The 18,110-nt window shown below is 33.4% G+C and overlaps 1 protein-coding gene across 1 annotated transcript in view; it reads left to right on the plus strand.

The window, feature by feature from the left end:
• LOC111151113 (spermatogenesis associated 17) overlaps window positions 1–18,110 on the plus strand; it is a 182,653-nt gene that overhangs the window by 113,865 nt on the left and 50,678 nt on the right. The window contains exon 9 of the mRNA XM_022508896.1: window positions 11,030–11,165. Within this exon, the coding sequence (XP_022364604.1) occupies window positions 11,030–11,165 (136 nt within the window). The remainder of the gene's footprint in view (window positions 1–11,029; window positions 11,166–18,110) is intronic.

Below are 18,110 nucleotides of genomic sequence, written 5' to 3' on the forward strand. Positions count from 1 at the left end.
TGAGCAAATCCTATTAGAAAAATGGCGCTGATGGACTTGCTCAAAACAGGGTTGCAGCAGATCTTCAGTTTGTAAAAAGCACAATATCTGAAAAGATCAATAAAACGAAGTATAATAAGATGAAGTATGTCTATGTAAGAAGAATTATAGGTTTGATAAGATGGAGGTTTTGGGTATAAGTTTAATTTGGGAGCAGCTCTGTTTAAGATTTCCTATTTTGCCTCTGGGTAGATATTCCTAGTGAGCATTTGAAAATATTTGTTTTGAGTCAAAGAAAAACACTGTATATAGAGATAAAGATTTGGAAATCATCACTGTAGAGGAAATAGTTAAAACCTTGGTGGTGGAAAAAATCTCCTAGGGGCAAAACTATATAGAGAGAAGATTAAGTATAGATTTCTTGGAGTTGCTTTAATGTTAGGACCATGGTTCTTAATTAGGTTGCTCATCTCCATCACCTTGAGGCTTAAAATTATATATATATGCCTCCCTCAGTCACAGATATTTTGACTCAGCAGGCAGATGTGTTTGCGATATATTCCGCAGTGAGTCTAATGCACCGTTCTGGTTAAGGTAAGTGTCATTAACACAAGGTGTTGGCAGAATATGTAAGTCCCTCAAGAAACTGAGAAAGCAAGCAAGAGCATCAGGAGATTCTGTGCAGATGTAAAGAAAAGAAAATTCACTACAAGGACTGGATGAACAGCATGATCCAGAGGTCAAGTCAAGTGAGAATTAAAAGAATGTATTGGGTTTGGCCACTGGGAAGTCATTCGTTGATAGCTTTGCTTTCTTCTTTAATTATCAGCTAGTTCTTATTTCTCCCATGTTCTTCAGGATATCATAAAAGAACTCATCCAGTTCTTTGCCAAACTTCAGGCACTTGTCTAAAATTTTACTCTTACCCATGGTGATATATATGTTTATATGTATATACATCTCTTTATATATGTGTGTGTGTATATGCATAAAATATATACATATTAAAATATTCAGATATTTCTATTTTAAAATTAATTTAAGATTTTTAAGTTCATATTTTAAAATTTAATGTAAAATAGGAAAATATAGACATATTAAAGTATTAAAATAAAATGGTGCCAGTATCATATATGTGCCATGCTATATATATATGTCGCCACTTTTCTAGAATTTTAATAGTCCACTTCAGAATTGTGCTGAAAATTAACATCCAGTTAAGCTACCTATGTATTGTAGAATCTGTATTCTTTTGCTTTTAAAGACATTTTGGAACATCTTTGGTATAGTCACAATTTCTTAAGAATAACTGATAGTGATTTGCATTTCATCCATAGCTCTGCTCAGTAATGTGGGATACAATATATTTTAGTTAGAGACCTTGAAGTCATTGAAACTCCTAGGTGCTCACATGTAAATTTTAAATCAGAGGTTACAAACTAGTGGTTTCTGAGTTGCTTACAGTCTTCAAACGTGTTATATTTGGATCCTACCAATTTTCTAAAAATTAAATTAATTGAAAAGTAATTTAAAATGATAAGTAAATCTTTTGAAAATCCAGATTTTCCAGCTTATATTAAAAACTAGATGATCTAGAAACAGTGGCCCACTCTCTCACATGGCAATAATTGATTTTTACATTCTTAGTTTTTATATCTGACTGACTGGTGTTACCTGCCTAATCCTTCCAGATTAAAATATGAAGACCCTTGTTCTAGGTAATAAGATCCTCAAGAATAGAGCCCATGACTGATGCAGTACACTGAATGCAATACTTGACAGATGATAGGTGCCAATTTTTAAAAAAAATTTATTTTTATTTTTTTAATGTATTGAGCTTGAGTTTGAACTCTCATTTATTTTGTCCTAATCTCTCTAATTCAGTCACTAAAATTTTTCTCATCGAAAGAAAAATCAAGCAAAAAAACCGAATTACATTGTGATTTCTCTTTGATCTTTATTAACATTACCCTTTTAGTCCCGGTAATAGGTGGGTCCTATGCTTCTGTTTCTCTTTCTCTTACTTCCAGTAGAATTTTCCAAACTGTGTCTCTTAAAATGCTAGTCTGGAAGATGTCAATGAATTTTCTATCAAATAAATTAGGAAAAAGTTATATTCAAAACAGTTAAACTGTTTTTTTTTTTTTTAATGTGGCGTTTACAGGGATTCTCAGTCTTAAATAGACTTTTATTTAGTGTGAACTTCAAAGAGGGAACATATAATGTATAGTATTTTGCAGACTTATTCACCTATTCATTCAACAAATATTACTGCATGCCTAATATGTGCCAGGCACTGTATTAGGCATTGCAGACAGAGCAGTAAACAAGATAGACAGAGATCTCCTGGCTTCATAGGTCTAGTAATACAGTTGGCTGAGAAATCTCCTCATCCACAGATCATAGTTTGGAATATGCTACTCTGGAGTATTACTCAACAAAGAATATTTTATTTTCCTTAATGATTTTTTTTTTTTAGATTCAGCTTATTTTTTCCTTAGACCTTCTTAGCAATAAATTATACAAGTGTTTCCCACAGCCTTATATTCCTTCTTAATTACATGTTCCTTTTTATTAAGTTTTTTTCATTTTAATTCCAGTATAGTTAACCTGTGTAATTATATGTTCTTTATGTCAATTATACAAGTCCTTAAAATATCTGAGCTCATCCTTTTTAGCTATATTGGCATCTTTGTAAGTTTAAAACATCTGATATAAATGGCCTGAAAGAAGAGCCTGTGTGACTGTTACTTAGCTGGAACATTTAAATTTAGTATCTTTTAGCAGAGATATTTTTTAAAGATTTTTCACAATTAACTAGAGAAGAGTCAACTCTGCAAAACATATGTCAGAAAGTTGTTGCATAGCCATAATAAAATTACTGAGTAAGCATGCCTTGAGATTGTTAATAATAATATATCTGGGAGTTCTGTTCTTTTTAAGCTAAGAAAAATGTAGGAAGAAGGGCAAAATATGTCTTTCCATTTAAATTTAGAAGCTTGCAATATAAGCTTACTGTCTAGATGAACAGATAGTCTTGCCATTTGCATTCCTTAAATATTTCATTTCTGTCTCCACCCTGGGGGAGAGACCTGTGCTATTGAGATTGCTGTTTAAATAGTTTATGAGTTTTTAAATTTCTGCTCTGAATTCCATTCTAAGGATAAAATACTTTATGTATTAAACACTTAGAGCTATGATTACATTAAAATCTCAGTGAAAGCTGTTTTCTTCCATAAATAAAGCCCATCTGATTCCTGTCCCAATCTGTTGCTCATTTCATTAACATCTCTTCAACCAAAATTCTAGTGGACTAAAACATCTTCATAGAGCAGTGGGCTATGTTTTGAGATCATTCTACTGATACTAGTGAGCTATATGTTAGGTTTATCTGGAAATTTGGGTTCTTCATACCTATAGTAAAAATACTTTATTTCCCATATTGAACGTAGTGAAGAGTCTTAATTTGCTAAGGTTATTCTAAAATTTAGATTAGTCTGTATTTAAAGGAAAAATATTCAGCTTTTTATGACCCCTTTTTACGAATCAGACCTGAGTCACTTAACCTGATTATTGTTTTAGTAAGCTAAGATTATTCAGTATTGAGACATAATTGACTATAGTGTTGTGTAAGCTTATAACGTACAGCGTAATAATTTCACTTAGATATATTGCAAAATGATATACATTCATTATTCATTATATTAATTCAATATTCATTATTAATTATACACACTACAAATCTAAAACATGTCTCAAAATATAATTGACAAAAATAATTTGCATATTTCCAATTATGTGTTTTATCGAAGTGCTCTTTTTTTAAAAAAAGCTCTGATTGGTTAATGAGAACTGAGTCATCTGATAATGAGAGCAGAAATGAACTGGTTATAACTCAGCCCTCAAAACATTAAATCTACTGTTTTCTATGTTATAATAATGATTGTAATATTGAAGTCTAATAGAACCATTTTTGAGCAGGTGTACCTTTAAGATAACATGAAAATTATTTGTTGATTGGTCTATTAGATTAAATCAGTTTTCTTGATTCATGTTTAATCTTTCAATTCTTTCATCACGTCTTTCCAAACTTTTACACCTAGGTGTCTTTTCTTGTCCAATTAAGTTTTATGGACTAGAGAAATTCCCTCTGGAATTAAAGGAAATGCCTTCTCTTAATTAGCCCAGGGTGGATTTTTTCCCCCCTCCTATTTTACTTTCTTTACCTACAACTAAATAACTGTTCTATTTTGAACATTACAAAGCTCTGAATCCTTGCTCCTTTTTCTTTTTTTTTTTTGCAAATATTTTAAGCAAAGATCGTGGGGTAAATTCTAGCGCTCACTCCTGTATCTCCATTGAGGAGTGTCTTCCCTTCCAGTGTTGTTAATAATTGGGAGGGGCGGCTCATACACTAAGATCTTTACTAATGTAGCTTTTGATCTTTTGAGCATATCTGTACTTCTGCTACCAAAAACCCCCCAAGTCCCCCCAAAAACCCATTATAGCAACAACTATTGCTATAAGAAAAAATAATGGCATGCTTCCCACTCTGTGTTGTACGTAAGATAAAACTGATAATTGATTTTCTGAGAGATTCTTTGAACATTTATTAACTCAGTAGTGCATGCAATATCTTAGAGTCATTCTTAATACAGTTAGAAGTAAACTACTGCTTGCACATATGAAATTTAATTACTCAAATATTAAGACAGTAAAATTCATAAGCCCTTATTTGCTATGCCATCATCTCATTACTTTATATTTTCTAGTCTATAAAGTGTAGGAGGTTTTAAAAAACTTGAAGACTAAATTATTTATGATCAATCTGAGATGATGGAAAAGTATTTTTGTTTCCCTTTCCCACAAGAAAAAGTGGATCTGTTAATAGGCCCTTATTACATAAGAGTTCTTATTTATTTTATAATTCATATATAAGAAAAATATTTTTTTCAATAAAAGGCGGAAAATGTTGGACATGTCTTCGTATCAAAGAATCACAAAGCATCCGATTTAGCAGCATGGTTTGAAGAGAGCAATGTGGTAACCAGCCACCATTCCTTGATCCTCCGGATTTGTTAGCCTTTGTAATGCTATGGTCAAGTCTGCCTCTCAGGGCAACTTAGAGCCCAAATAATGAGCCTACTTTTGGCAATAGTATTAGTAAGGAAAGAATAAAGTCACTGGGACGATAGTTCCTACAGATGTTAAGATAAAACTGTTGAAGCTTAGCCTGTTCTGATAGGAGCCAGAATGTACCCTTTGAAAAGCATTCTTTCTATTTTCCAAGCAAATTAGCTACACACTTAAAGGATCCTATGTGCATGTTCCAAGCTCTTAACCTCTGAGTATCTACTCATACCAGCCCCTGACTTGCTTGCTCTTCTTCAATTTCCATATATGTCTAATGCGGTCTGACCCATTTGTTACAGCTCAGGTTAGGTATTGTCTTACTCTGGTTTACTATTTCTCTTGCCTCTGGCCTAGGCAAAAAACCTTATTTGCATTCTTTTGCATAGCTCATTGGAAAATTTATTATGGTCTGGAACCAAATTCCTAACTTGCAGTAAAATGTTCGTTATCCTGAAAAAAGTGTCCCTTTATCCTGCCCTGTGTTAATGCATATATTTTACTAGGAGCTGTTTAATAGAGAGAGGGCTGATCTAGGGCATGTTTGATGTTTGAGATGTGTTCTCATAGGCATGTATCTTGGCATCTCTAAATTGTTATCACCATGTCCATTTTGGGACGATTTACCTATCTAGAATCCCATCGTGGCTTGCATAACTCCCCTCCTGAGCAGTCAAACTTTAATATAAATGTAAACATAAAGACAAATGTTTTGTAATGTATAAAGATCTGTAATATATAACTATATATATTCTCCTTATTTACCATGCAGTCATATCCACTATAAGACTCTACGTGATCTACTTTGTTTCCTTTATAAAGAACACAATTTCTAGCTATGTTGAACCCCTCTCAGTTCTTTTAGCATTCCTTTTTATGCTCTACCTCACCTCTGTATCTTTGTATATATTTTCTTTTGTTTAAAATAGCCTCTACCAGCTTCCTAACTTGACTAACTACGTCTTTCATTTTTGCACACACAGTCGAAAAAGATAACTTTTCTATTTCCCATCTCCCAGCTCCTTGCCAATAAACCCTCCAAAGATAAGCATATTATTAACACATATGCATATACAAACGTAAACCTTCCTCTCTGCCTCAGTAACCTCTTGTGCATACATCAGACACAAAACTTAACACATTCTCCTGTGTTGTCTCATTCTCCACTCCCTGCTAAGGTGAATTCCTCTTAGGGATAGTGCATTTTCCGTCATTCTATCTCAGTGTTTTTCAAAATATTTAGTATATAAAAGTACTTCATTTAATGTTTGTTTAATGAATGAATTTTATTAAGACAGTAGAGAAATCAGTGTGGACTAGAGTAGGATAATTAGGCTGCCTAGGAAAACTGGGTGTTAAGCTGGATTTTGAAAGATGAGCAGGGTCTGGATCAGCATATCTGGAAGAGAGAAACATGGATAAAGACACAGGTAGGATGGAAAGACAGAGAGAAAGAGGAGACTGGCATCAGTGGAATGGCAGACAGGAAGTGGTAGGAGACTGAACAGATCAAGTGCATTCTAAGAAGCCTGACAGCTGGGCTGAAGAATATAGGCTTGGGTTAGTAGGCAAGAGGGTTTCATAATTTGCAGATTTTAGTTATTTGGCAGTGAAATAAACAGATCAGAGGAAAACCTAGAATTATGAGTGGCAATAGTTGGACTATAAAAAAGGGGGGAAAGTAAGAGGGAGTTATAAGAGAAAAAAAGATAATTCATTAGTCTTATTATTTGGAAAATAATATTAAGTATATTAATACTAAAGACTTTGTATTTGCAGTGGACCCATTTTCCCTGAAGCTAATTGACTATTTTTTTAAATTTTTTGCTTCCTGAGACCTCTATAAATTCTTTCCTAACTGCCCACACATTCAGATAATGAGGTGTTCATGAAACCACTATGTCTCCACATTGTATTTTAGAATTTCTTCCAGATCTGAATCTTTGATGAGGTTATAAAATAAAAAGCTAACCCATATCTTCTTTAATATGGTATCCAGCTAATTGAAAAGAAATCACTGCAAGTATGAGGTAAATCTGAATATATATTTAAAACTGGTAAAAGGTAACATTTTGAAAAAGTAATTGGTATTTATCTAAAAGTTTGATTATTAACTAAATTGATTTTTTAGGGTTTTCATAGCTATTTGTACTTTTATAGAGCAAATCCCATTTTGGAATTAAATAATTTCTTCCAAATTTGAAGATAAATATTTGAAAATTGTTTATAAAACATTAAACATTTTGAATATGTATACCTATATATGCACATATGTACATATGCTTAAGAGTACACATGAATGTTACTTCAGTGAAACAGTATGGCTGAATGAAATAAAATTAACTCGTGGACAGGAAAATACTTAGTCTTTCAGCCTTGTCTTCTCAGCCAACCATTCCCTTGAGAAAGCAAATTTTGTTCAGACACAAAAGAAAAATGTACTATTAAAATGCAATTCAGAAGTGATAAAAACTGTAAGTGCAGCAGCCGGCTCACAGCACCCCCTTTGTATACTCAGGGACATTGGGGCCACATTAATTTTTGTGTGTGTGATGTCCATCCCATGTGCAAATTAGCACTGGAAGGACCATAATCTGTCTTATATGAGAGCTGTTTTCCCAAGAGCATGTGTAATACATGCTTGTGTAATTTTGTAATTCAAAGCTCCGTGTTCTGTTTGTTTTTATATTTTAAATAGCATTGGAGATGTTTTCTTAGGAAAAATATTAAAAAGGAGTTTATTAATAAACCTTAAAAAGAAATTGTAGAGAAGTATGAAAATTAATGAACTAATGCTGCTTTCCTTTATTGTTTTTTAAACAAATATATAAGTGCAATGGCAAAGAATCAAATTTTCCGTTCAATTGAGATTAAAAGAAACCCTTCCTTGTCTTAATTAAATGAGATAATGTATGTGAAAATATTGACATATGGTTATGGGTCAGTAACTCTGTTGAACTTCAACTTTATTTTTTCAAAGCCAGAATTTCAGAATATGCTTCTCAGCAGAATATTTCATTTCACTATATAAATTTCTCTTATTGCCCAGATACCTTTCTCTACTTTCTTTTATTTAAACAACATCTAGCTCCAACTTCATTAGTACCATATCCTCTTTGATTATATTAAATAAAACTTTTTAAGGTTTACTCCTATTTCCTTCATTAAATCTCTTTCCTCCAGACTATCTTTTATGTTTGGATATGTGTCTTTCTTTCATGTTGGTAGTTTCCCCAATTGATAATCCATTCGTAGATTTATATTAAAGGAGACGCTAAAAATCAGACTAGAAATGTATTTGTATGTGAGAGTGACTTTTTGACTGATCGACTTTTAATTAAGGGTTCTTCAAATGTCTATATTTGAAGTTGTTTCTCTGGGCACTCCCAGTGTCTTTTTGAGATGATGTATTCGTCGGAACACAGTATTTAAGTCCAGTGCCAGTTCACATAGATATGAAGAAGGGAAGAGTTCAAGGAGTAGACACTGATTTGAAATTCATATATCCCATTTGGTATCTTGAGCTTCACTGGGGTTCTTCAAAATCTCCCTTCCCCTTTGGCCTCTCCCTCTTCTGGAAGTGAGATTTCAGTTTTTTGAATGTCCTATCTGCTTTTCACCTGGCAAAAATTTGTTGGTATTGTCACCTGTTTCATCTTTCTCTTCTGCTTTCTTCTTATAGGTTTATAACTTTTTATAAAAAATTTCTTTACTCTTATTTCAGAGTACTCTGGTGAGGGATTTAAACATTTTACCACATTACTCAAAAAGCGTATTATAATTTTAGATGTTCCATGAAAAATTATATAGTTCTTAAAATTTTGATCTTTTATGTTGATCATAACACATTAAAATAATAATGCTGATGATGGCTATGACAACAGGCTACTTCTACATTTACTTCTACTTTTAGCACCCCCATTATTTATTGGGCATTTGCTCTTTCAGCTTCCATGTTAAGCTTTACATACACGAAATTACTCATTCCTTACAACAACCCCATATGGAAGTAAAATCTCATAGAGGTCAGGTAAGTTCTGTAAGGGAACACAGGTAGCAAGGGCAAAAGCTAAGATCTGAATACTTGTATGGTTGACTCAAAAGCCCCATTACTCAAAACCCCTACCAAAAATGCTTTCATTATTTTGCTGAGTTAAAGAATGAAACTGAATGACCATCTTATTGTATACACAAAAATTAACTCAAAATGGATTAAAGACTTGAATTTAAGATCTGAAACCATGAAACTCCTAGAAGAAAATCATAGGCAATAAGCTCCTTGACATCAGTCTTAGTGATGATTTTTTTGGATTTGACACCAAAAGCAAAAGCAACAAAAGCAAAAATAAACAAGTAGGACCACATCAAAATAAAAGGCTGCACAGCAAGGGAAACCATCAACAAAATGAAAAGTCAGCCTACTGAATTGGTGACAATATTTGCAAATCATATATTTGTAAAAGGGGGGTAATATTTAAAGTGTATAAAGAACTCATGCAATTCAATAGCAAAAAGAAAAACAGTGTAATTTTAAAATGGACAGAGGACTTAGACATTTTTTCCAAAAAAGGCATACAGGTGGCCAACAGGTATATGAAAAGATGCTCAACATCACTCATCATCAGGAAGACGCAAATCAAAACCACAATGAGTATGATCCTACTACACCTGTCAGAATGACTAATATCAGAAAGAAATACCAAGTGTTGGCAAGGATATAGACAAAAAGGAGACCCTTGTGCACTGTTGGTGGAAATGTAAATTGGTGCCACCACTATTGAAAACAGTATAGAGGTTCCTCAAAAAATTAAAACTGGAACTCCCATATTATCCCAAATATCTATCTCTTATAGATATTTATTTGAAGAAAGCAAAAACACTAACCCAGAAAGGTATATGCACCCTCATGTTCATTGCAACATTGTTTACAACAGCCAAGATATGGAAGCAAACTACATGTCCATCAGTGGATGTATAAAAACAGAGTGTTTTATACAATGGGATATAATTCAGCCATAAACAAAAGTGAAATCTTACCATTTGTAACAACATGGAGGATCTCAAAGGCATTATGCTAAGTGAAATAAGTCAGAGAAAAGACAAATACCATGAGATCTTACTTCTACGTGGAATCTTAAAAAAAAAGTGCTGATAGATACAGAGAACAGATTGGTGGTTGCCATATGGGGTGGTGGGTAGGTGAAATGGGTGAAGGGAGTCAAAAGGTACAAAATTCCAGTTATAAAACCAGTAAGTTATTAGGACCTAAGGTACAGATGGAGATGTAATGTATAATGGAGACTATAATTTATAATACTGTACTCCATATTTGAAAGTTGCTAAGAGAGTAAATCTTTAAAACTTCTCATCACAAGAAAAAAAGATAACTATGTATGGTGAAGGATGTTAGCTAGACTTGCAATGATCATTTCATAATATATACAAATATCAAATTATGTTGTATACCTGAAACTAATATAATCTTGTATGTCCATTTTACCTCAATTAAAAAAAGAAAAAAACTTTGAAGAAAACCCGTTTCAGTGAGAATTTCCTATAATGGGATTCCTTTTATTTTTGGATGCCCTTTTGAAATTAAAAAACATTTTTATTTATACAGTGAATTTTTATTTACCTGGCATCATTAATTGATAAATTTATTCTTTAAAATTTTCTGTATTTCTAGAATATTTGAGACTTATAAAAATTCTGCGAAAAAAGTCTTACTATCTCCGTTTGCTGAATAAGAAATGAAATTCATAAAAGTAACAGAGATGGTGGCAGAAGTCAAAGTGGATCCAGTTATTCTGATTCCAAACCATGTTTTATTTTCACTATGCTTTACTACTTCTCTAAATTCTAATGTTTTTAATAAAATGTCTGCAGAAACAAAATTAACATCACTTAAATGTTCTTTCAGGTTTTTGCCATTTTCTTCTCACCATAAAAATAAAAAGTACACCCCATTAATGCATTCGTCAAGCAAGTATGGTCCCAATTCTTATGGAAGTCGTCATTTTAGAGATGAAAATCCCAAGAAATGGATCAGTGACAAGGTAAGTTAGTGCAACATTAAAAAAATGATGTTCGTTTTGAAAGGCTAAAAATAACGCACTGATTACAACAAACATAAATATTCTCATACGGTTAACACCTTCATGGTTATAAAATTATTTATAGCTATTTCATGTAAAGATAACACTGCTAACTTCTCTAGCCAGTAAGAGATTTGTGTTTTTGTTTTTTAGTGTTACATGTTTTTTATGTGTAATGACTCAGCTATCCTATGATCTATGGTATACATCATGGCTTTGCCAAAGCCAGCCAGGGTCAAAACTTGAATCTGTGATCAAGAATAGCCAAGCTCTCAGACGTGGAGATCAGTGCTTGATCTCTTGATTCTCTCAATCTCTGTGTGTATGTAGATAGATAAGTAAATAAGCAGGCAGGTATGTAGATAGATAGGAATAGATAGAAATATATGTGATATTTATATATGTATATATGTATATATATATGATACAGAAGAGAAGAAAGCAAATATTTATTGATTCTAGAGTTACATTTGTTAGCATTTAGAGAAAATTTTCTGAATAGGGAAAATACCAAGGTGTCTTACACAATGAGGTAAAAGGGAAGTTTTTACTATGTGTTAAGCCCATTATCTAACAGAAACTATAACTTATTTATAGAAATAGTTACGCAGATAAAATGAAGTTGTAAGTGACTTTCTGGAAAGGGGTTAAAGCCACTGAGATCCATAGAGCATACCGGACGTATTGGTCCTATTAATAGTCTGTCGAAGAGGATTTACTCATTTACACACAGTCTCCTTCCGGAAGGATTTAAGACACCTTACTAAAAGGCAAATACAAATACAGTAAAGCTTATATTTTAGAAATAAAAATAGAAGGAAATGATCTTAGATGAGAACAGTGTCTATACTCACAAAATAAAGGAAACCATTATGGCAGTGCTAAGTGATAGGAATTTCAGCTTGTGGATGGCAAAGATGAAAAGGAAAACACAAGTTGCAGACATATCCTCATTACTCAAGAGGAAAACATATGTTAGACCCTTAAGAAAAATGAGATCTTTCTTTATTTTATCAAACTATAAGGAAAAGTCTATTTTTAGGGCATTATAAATATGGGTAAGTCGCTGGGGAGTAACACAGATACTTTAGAAAGTGCCTTTTTCTTTTCCACCTGCTAAGTCCTCTGTCTTAAAAAATGATCTAAAATACTAAGTAATTCCACATCATAGGGAATAGGTACAGTGAGTAGTTCAATTCGGCTTACTGATTGAAAACCTAAATACTGGTGACAGTGTTATTCTTGGCATTTGTTTTTACCTGATAGGTAACCATTCGGAATAGGGGATAAATATAATTTTCAAACTATTTAATTTCATATTTTGAATGTATGTAATGTGATCTACATCTCATTTGCTATTTGATGTAAACATCTTTTTGCTTTTATGCCCTCCCACCATTTTATTTAATTCAAAGAAGTGCTCATTTCTTCAAATATAAATGACTTACCTTAGGACATTAAGCTGCTTCTGAGTAAATAAGACCCTTGTGCAAATGTTTCTTTCCTAAAATAATATAATACTTTTTGGTTTTAGATGACCAATTCACCTCATACATTCTAACATATTTTAGAATATGCATCTATCTTACAGAAGTAAGCAAATTCATGGAAATATAGACACTTTTGGATACACACTAAAGAGAAAAAGTTTATTTTGTTCTTTTGAGGAATTGTGGTGTGCCTCTGTACTTTTAAAAAGTATACATACTTAAAACATTAATGGCAAATAGTTGTTCAGTTGTTCTTGTAGACTCTGAAAATTAAGAGAGAAAAGTATAGGGAGAAGTCTTAATAAATATAATAAAAATTAGTAAGAAGTCAATAAATCATGAATTATAAATCATGAATCCATTTAACCCTACATAAAAGCATGTAGAAAAATACTAAATGAAAATTGAAATTCCATCTTTCCCATCTTCTCTCCCTTCCTTCTTATTTCTTCCTACTTTCTGATCTCTTCAAATAAATAGATTAAACAAATTACTCTTCTGTGTGGCTAATGTAATCAGCACATTAGAGAGGTAGCCATTTTGTTGTTTGTATGTTAATCTTACAACTGTTAGACATAATTTATATTTTGATTTGATGTCATTTGGGTGAGAATTAGGTTCAGTAAATTGCTAAATGAAGGCTTCTTTTTCTTTAGTTTTAAAAACTTAGTTTCTTGATTAATAAGGTTGGAGACCACAATTTATTCATTATTAGTGGAGTAAGGATAGTTTTAAGGAGGCTAGAGTTGTTAAGGTCAAAATATTGAAGAAGAAAAGGCTGATCTGGTTTTATGCTTTTTCTGTGGGAAGATAGACTCTTTACAAACATTTAAAGCATATGTAACATTTATTTGAAAGCAATAAATTGATTTCAACCAAGAAACAACTCAATTAAATATAGTTGGTTCCTGTTCTCCACCTCTTCCATCATGTTTTAGATTATCTACATGGAGAGTTTCCTTTTCTTCTCTCACCTATAAGCATGGAGGTTATAATTTTCCAGTCATTTGTTACACAGTGTTAAAGGTATCAGTTGAGAGAAAATAAAATGTTAATTAGATACTCCTTCTCTAATCACATTCACATTAAATCAAGTATCAAATATTATTTAATATTTATTTTTAATGCTGTTGATCTGAAGAACACTATACAAAGACATCAGAAAGTCAACAAAGGAGAGCAAATAGTGCAGTTTTTTCTTCATAGTATGAAAATCAATAATGAAAAATAACATACATCATTTTTCTTAAAAGCATGGAAATCTATAATAAAAAATGTAATAAAACATTTCTTTTTTATGTAATTAGTGATGGTAACTTTTAATCAACTTAAGTTGTACCTTTTTAAAAAAATTTTTATTTAAATTCAATTTGGGTAGCATTCACTGTATTATTAGTCTCAGAGGTAGAATTTAGTGATTAAGTAGTTGCATGTAACACCCAGTGCTCATCACATCATGTGCCCTCCTGAATGCCCAGTTGCCCCACCCCTCTAAGTACCTCCTGTGCGGCAACCCTCAATTTGTTTCCTAGAGTTAAGAGCCTCTTAACGGTTTGCCTCCCTCTCTATTTTCATCTTACTTTATTTTTCCTTCCCTTCCTTACTCACATTTCTTTAATCTGTAAAAGCCCCCAGTTGTTAGATTCTAGGCCTGTGTCCTAATGGCAAAACTTTAAGTTCAGGTAAATAATTGGTGTTTATAAACTACTGTGCTTATATCAATATCTAAAATAGAAGTGAAATTCAATAAGGAGATATACCAGTCAGTCACTCTTAGTTTAATCTATTTGGGCAGATTTAAACAAGTTGGACAATACAAAAATTCAGTATACTAAAAACATTCTTTTGGTTGTCAAAACATTCACATATGTTCATATTTACTGGAGCAGAAATAATAGTCTAAGGCCTTTATCTGAATTGGAATGAGTTCTCATATGCATTTTAGATGACTGATTTTAATGGAACTATTTCATGTTTTTCCACGTTTGCAGAATTCAGAAAGAGACTTTTAAGATGGTTCATGTTGATGGAGCCTTTCTTCATATGCCTTATTGTAGGTGAATTACAACAGTAGGGCAGCCCCTTTTGTTATTTTCACATGCATTTTGGTCCTAAACAGGATTTCATAAGCTACAAAGCATAAAAATATCTAGTACTCCAAAGAATTAATTTAGAGAACCTAAGCATATTGCACAGAACATAAAGTTGACCTTTACCGTCTATGGCTTTTGGAATGGAGTGGGATGTGGAACACATCATAGATTTAATGTGGCACATCGCTGTCTGCAGAAGCTTGGGTGGGACTGGGACTGCTTGCCCATGGCACCCGGTGATTGAATCTGCTGTCACCAGCATCCTGATAATAATGAACATTCAGCTTAACGACCGTGATTATGATTATCATAATTGATGTGCAAGTACAGTGTGTGGGGATCATTACAGCTGAACTGTATAGCAGAGAAACATGCCTCAGTTATGGATAATTTTACTTTTATGCATTGATTGGGATAAAATATGCCTTTCTATTTAAACAGACCAGCTTCATATAATTTTAAAAATCTTTCTGTATATGTTGATTGATGATTATGCACTTGCTGAAAAACAGCCCCTTACAGTTGTTTGTTTTGTGTTGTTTCATTTCATTAGTAAGTGTAAACAATTAAATAATTAGGTGTAATTGAGGGAAAATATTTTGCTTATGAGGATGGCCTTCAATAATCAAGTATTCAGTTTAGGTGTTTTGTTTTTTTTTCCCTCTTTCTCTCTCACAATACACCAGGGACTAAAATTCTTCAATTATTTTTTTGCTATGATTATCCTTGTATCAGTCAGTCTTCTTGAGGTCACTAAGCTTCAGGGAAAATAATAAGTTTAAATAATTTTTGTTATAGATCTGTAGATGCATTTGCATATGTGTATATTTATATATACTCTATTACGTACTTTAGAAAACTGGATAGAGCCAAATGTTACTTATCAAAATAATATTTAATCTAAGAATAGTGTTAAGATATATATATTTACACTACCTTTGCTTTTTAACCACCTTGTTTCTGATAGATTTATTATATTGTGTAGTAATTTTTGGTTATACTTTTACAAAGGATTTCTGATTCGAATTTTAACTTGTGAATGAAAATAATATATGCAGCGATGTATCCAGGATTTTTAGTAGATTAGATCTGACCGTATTAGTCTATGATTATTAACCTAAGGGCTTAATTTGCATTTGAGTCTAAAATACTGCATTTGAATGATGAACAAACATAATGGACATTTTTGTAAAGCCTGGGAAGCCATTAAAAAAAAAAACTTTTATTTTGTAACTTCAGTAAAGTCTGAGATTGAGAGAGATCTCCACCAGATCCTTAATAACTGTAGAGTGCTAAAGAGACTGTGGCAAACATTTCCTCCTGAGATCTGTACGATTCCATCCCCTAGGTAAGGTGCTCGCCCCTAGATGTGCAGTTGCGCAGTGTGGTGTAGGACAGAGTGTTTGACAGCCAAAGGGTTAACAGCTTGCCTATAAAATTCTCCTTTCAGAAGTTTTTGGTCCCCGTGTGATTCTTGAACTTTATTAAGAGTTCCGCTGTAAGTTTTCCTCTAAAAATTCAACATATGCCAGTCTTCTCTGCATAATTACTAATCTAGGATAACAAGAATTAAATTCTTCATCTGACAGAAATCTTGGAATATGTTAACTGCATTTTTCTACAATTAAACTCTTAACCTTACTTTTTAAAAAAAACTTTAAATACCTCAATTTATTTTTTTGTTGTTATTGTCGGAAACTGGGTTAACATATCAGCAAAAACTTTAGGCTTCTAGACCTTTTGCCCTCATTCCTAGGTATAGGATCATAGCTTTAATTTCTTTCTGTGACCCCCCTCCCCCATGATGTATTTATCTGACTTGGCAAAAGAGGAGGTTTCCCAGAATCAAGAGCCCCAAAATAAATAGAAATATAGCTAGTAAATATTCTTGGTGTCTTAGAAAGAGGTGGACTTTGATCTCAGGAATCATGGATGTGTTTGAAGCGTTATATGAATATGAGAGTTATCATTGACAGTGCTTATTCAAGTGTCGTTGGGCTATGTCTGCAGGTTTGGCATGGAAAAGTCCAAGGGATATTTGTGGGTTTTCTAGGTGGGCCCCTATCAAACCATACTGAACAATAATGTTTGAGCATTTCCGCTGCATAGGCATACATCTTTGCCCTAATGAATTCCCAAAGATGAAATTTCTTTCTTTCTTTTTTTTTTTTTTAAAGATTTTATTTATTTGACAGAGAGAGAGAAATCACAAGTAGGCAGAGAGGCAGGCAGAAAGAGAGGGGGAGGAAGCAGGCTCCCTGCGGGGCAGAGAGCCCGACTCGGGGCTCGATCCCAGGACCCTGGGATCATGACCTGAGCCAAAGGCAGAGGCTTTAACCCACTGAGCTACCCAGGTGCCCCTCTTTCTTTCTTTCTTTTTTTTTTTTTTTAAGATTTACTTACTTATTTTGGAAACAGGAGAGAGGAGCAGAGGGAGAGAGAGAGAATCTCAAACAGAGTTCCTGCTGGGCATAAAGCCCCACATGGGGCTTGATCCTAGGACCCTGAGATCATGACCTGAGCCAAAATCAGGAGAAGGCTGCTTAACCAACTGAGCCACCCAGGCGCCCCTGAAAGTGAAATTTCTGAGTCAGGGCTGTGATGGTTGCTGTTATGTGTCAGTTTGACTAGGCATTTGTACCATTATTTAATCAACAGTAATCCCAGTGGTGCTGTAAAGGTATTTTGCAGATGTGGTTAACATCTACCCTAAGTTGACTGTGAGCAAAGCACATTACCCTGAATAGTGTAGGCGGATCTGATCCAATCAGTTGAAAACCTTAAGAGCAAAGATTGAAGTTTCCTGGAAAAGAAATCCTGCTGCATGACTATAATATTAATACCTGCCTGCATCTTTTTTCCAATTTCATATTACATTTATTGGCTCAAACCTATAACCTAAAAAATTTGAAGAACCAATGAACTAACATTCTTTTTTTTTTTTAATTTCTTTTCAGTGTAACAATATTCATTTTTTTGCACCACACCCAGTGCTCCATGCAGTACGTGCCCTTCTTGATACCCACCACCTGGCTCCCCCAACCTCCCACCTCCTGCCCCTTCAAAACCCTCAGGTTGTTTTTCAGAGTCCATAGTCTCTCATGGTTCACCTCCCCTTCCAGTTTCCCTCAACTCCCTTCTCCTCTCCATCTCCCCATGTCCTCCATGTTATTTGTTATGCTCCGCAAATAAGTGAAACCATATAATTGACTCTCTCTGCTTGACTTATTTCACTCAGCATAATCTCTTCCAGTCCCGTCCATGTTGCTACAGAAGTTGGGTATTCATCCTTTCTGATGGAGGCATAATACTCTATAGTGTAT

Source organism: Enhydra lutris, unplaced genomic scaffold, assembly GCF_002288905.1.
Source record: "Enhydra lutris kenyoni isolate GAN:26980312 unplaced genomic scaffold, ASM228890v2 scaffoldscaffold25, whole genome shotgun sequence".
NCBI classification, from domain to species: domain Eukaryota; kingdom Metazoa; phylum Chordata; class Mammalia; order Carnivora; family Mustelidae; genus Enhydra; species Enhydra lutris.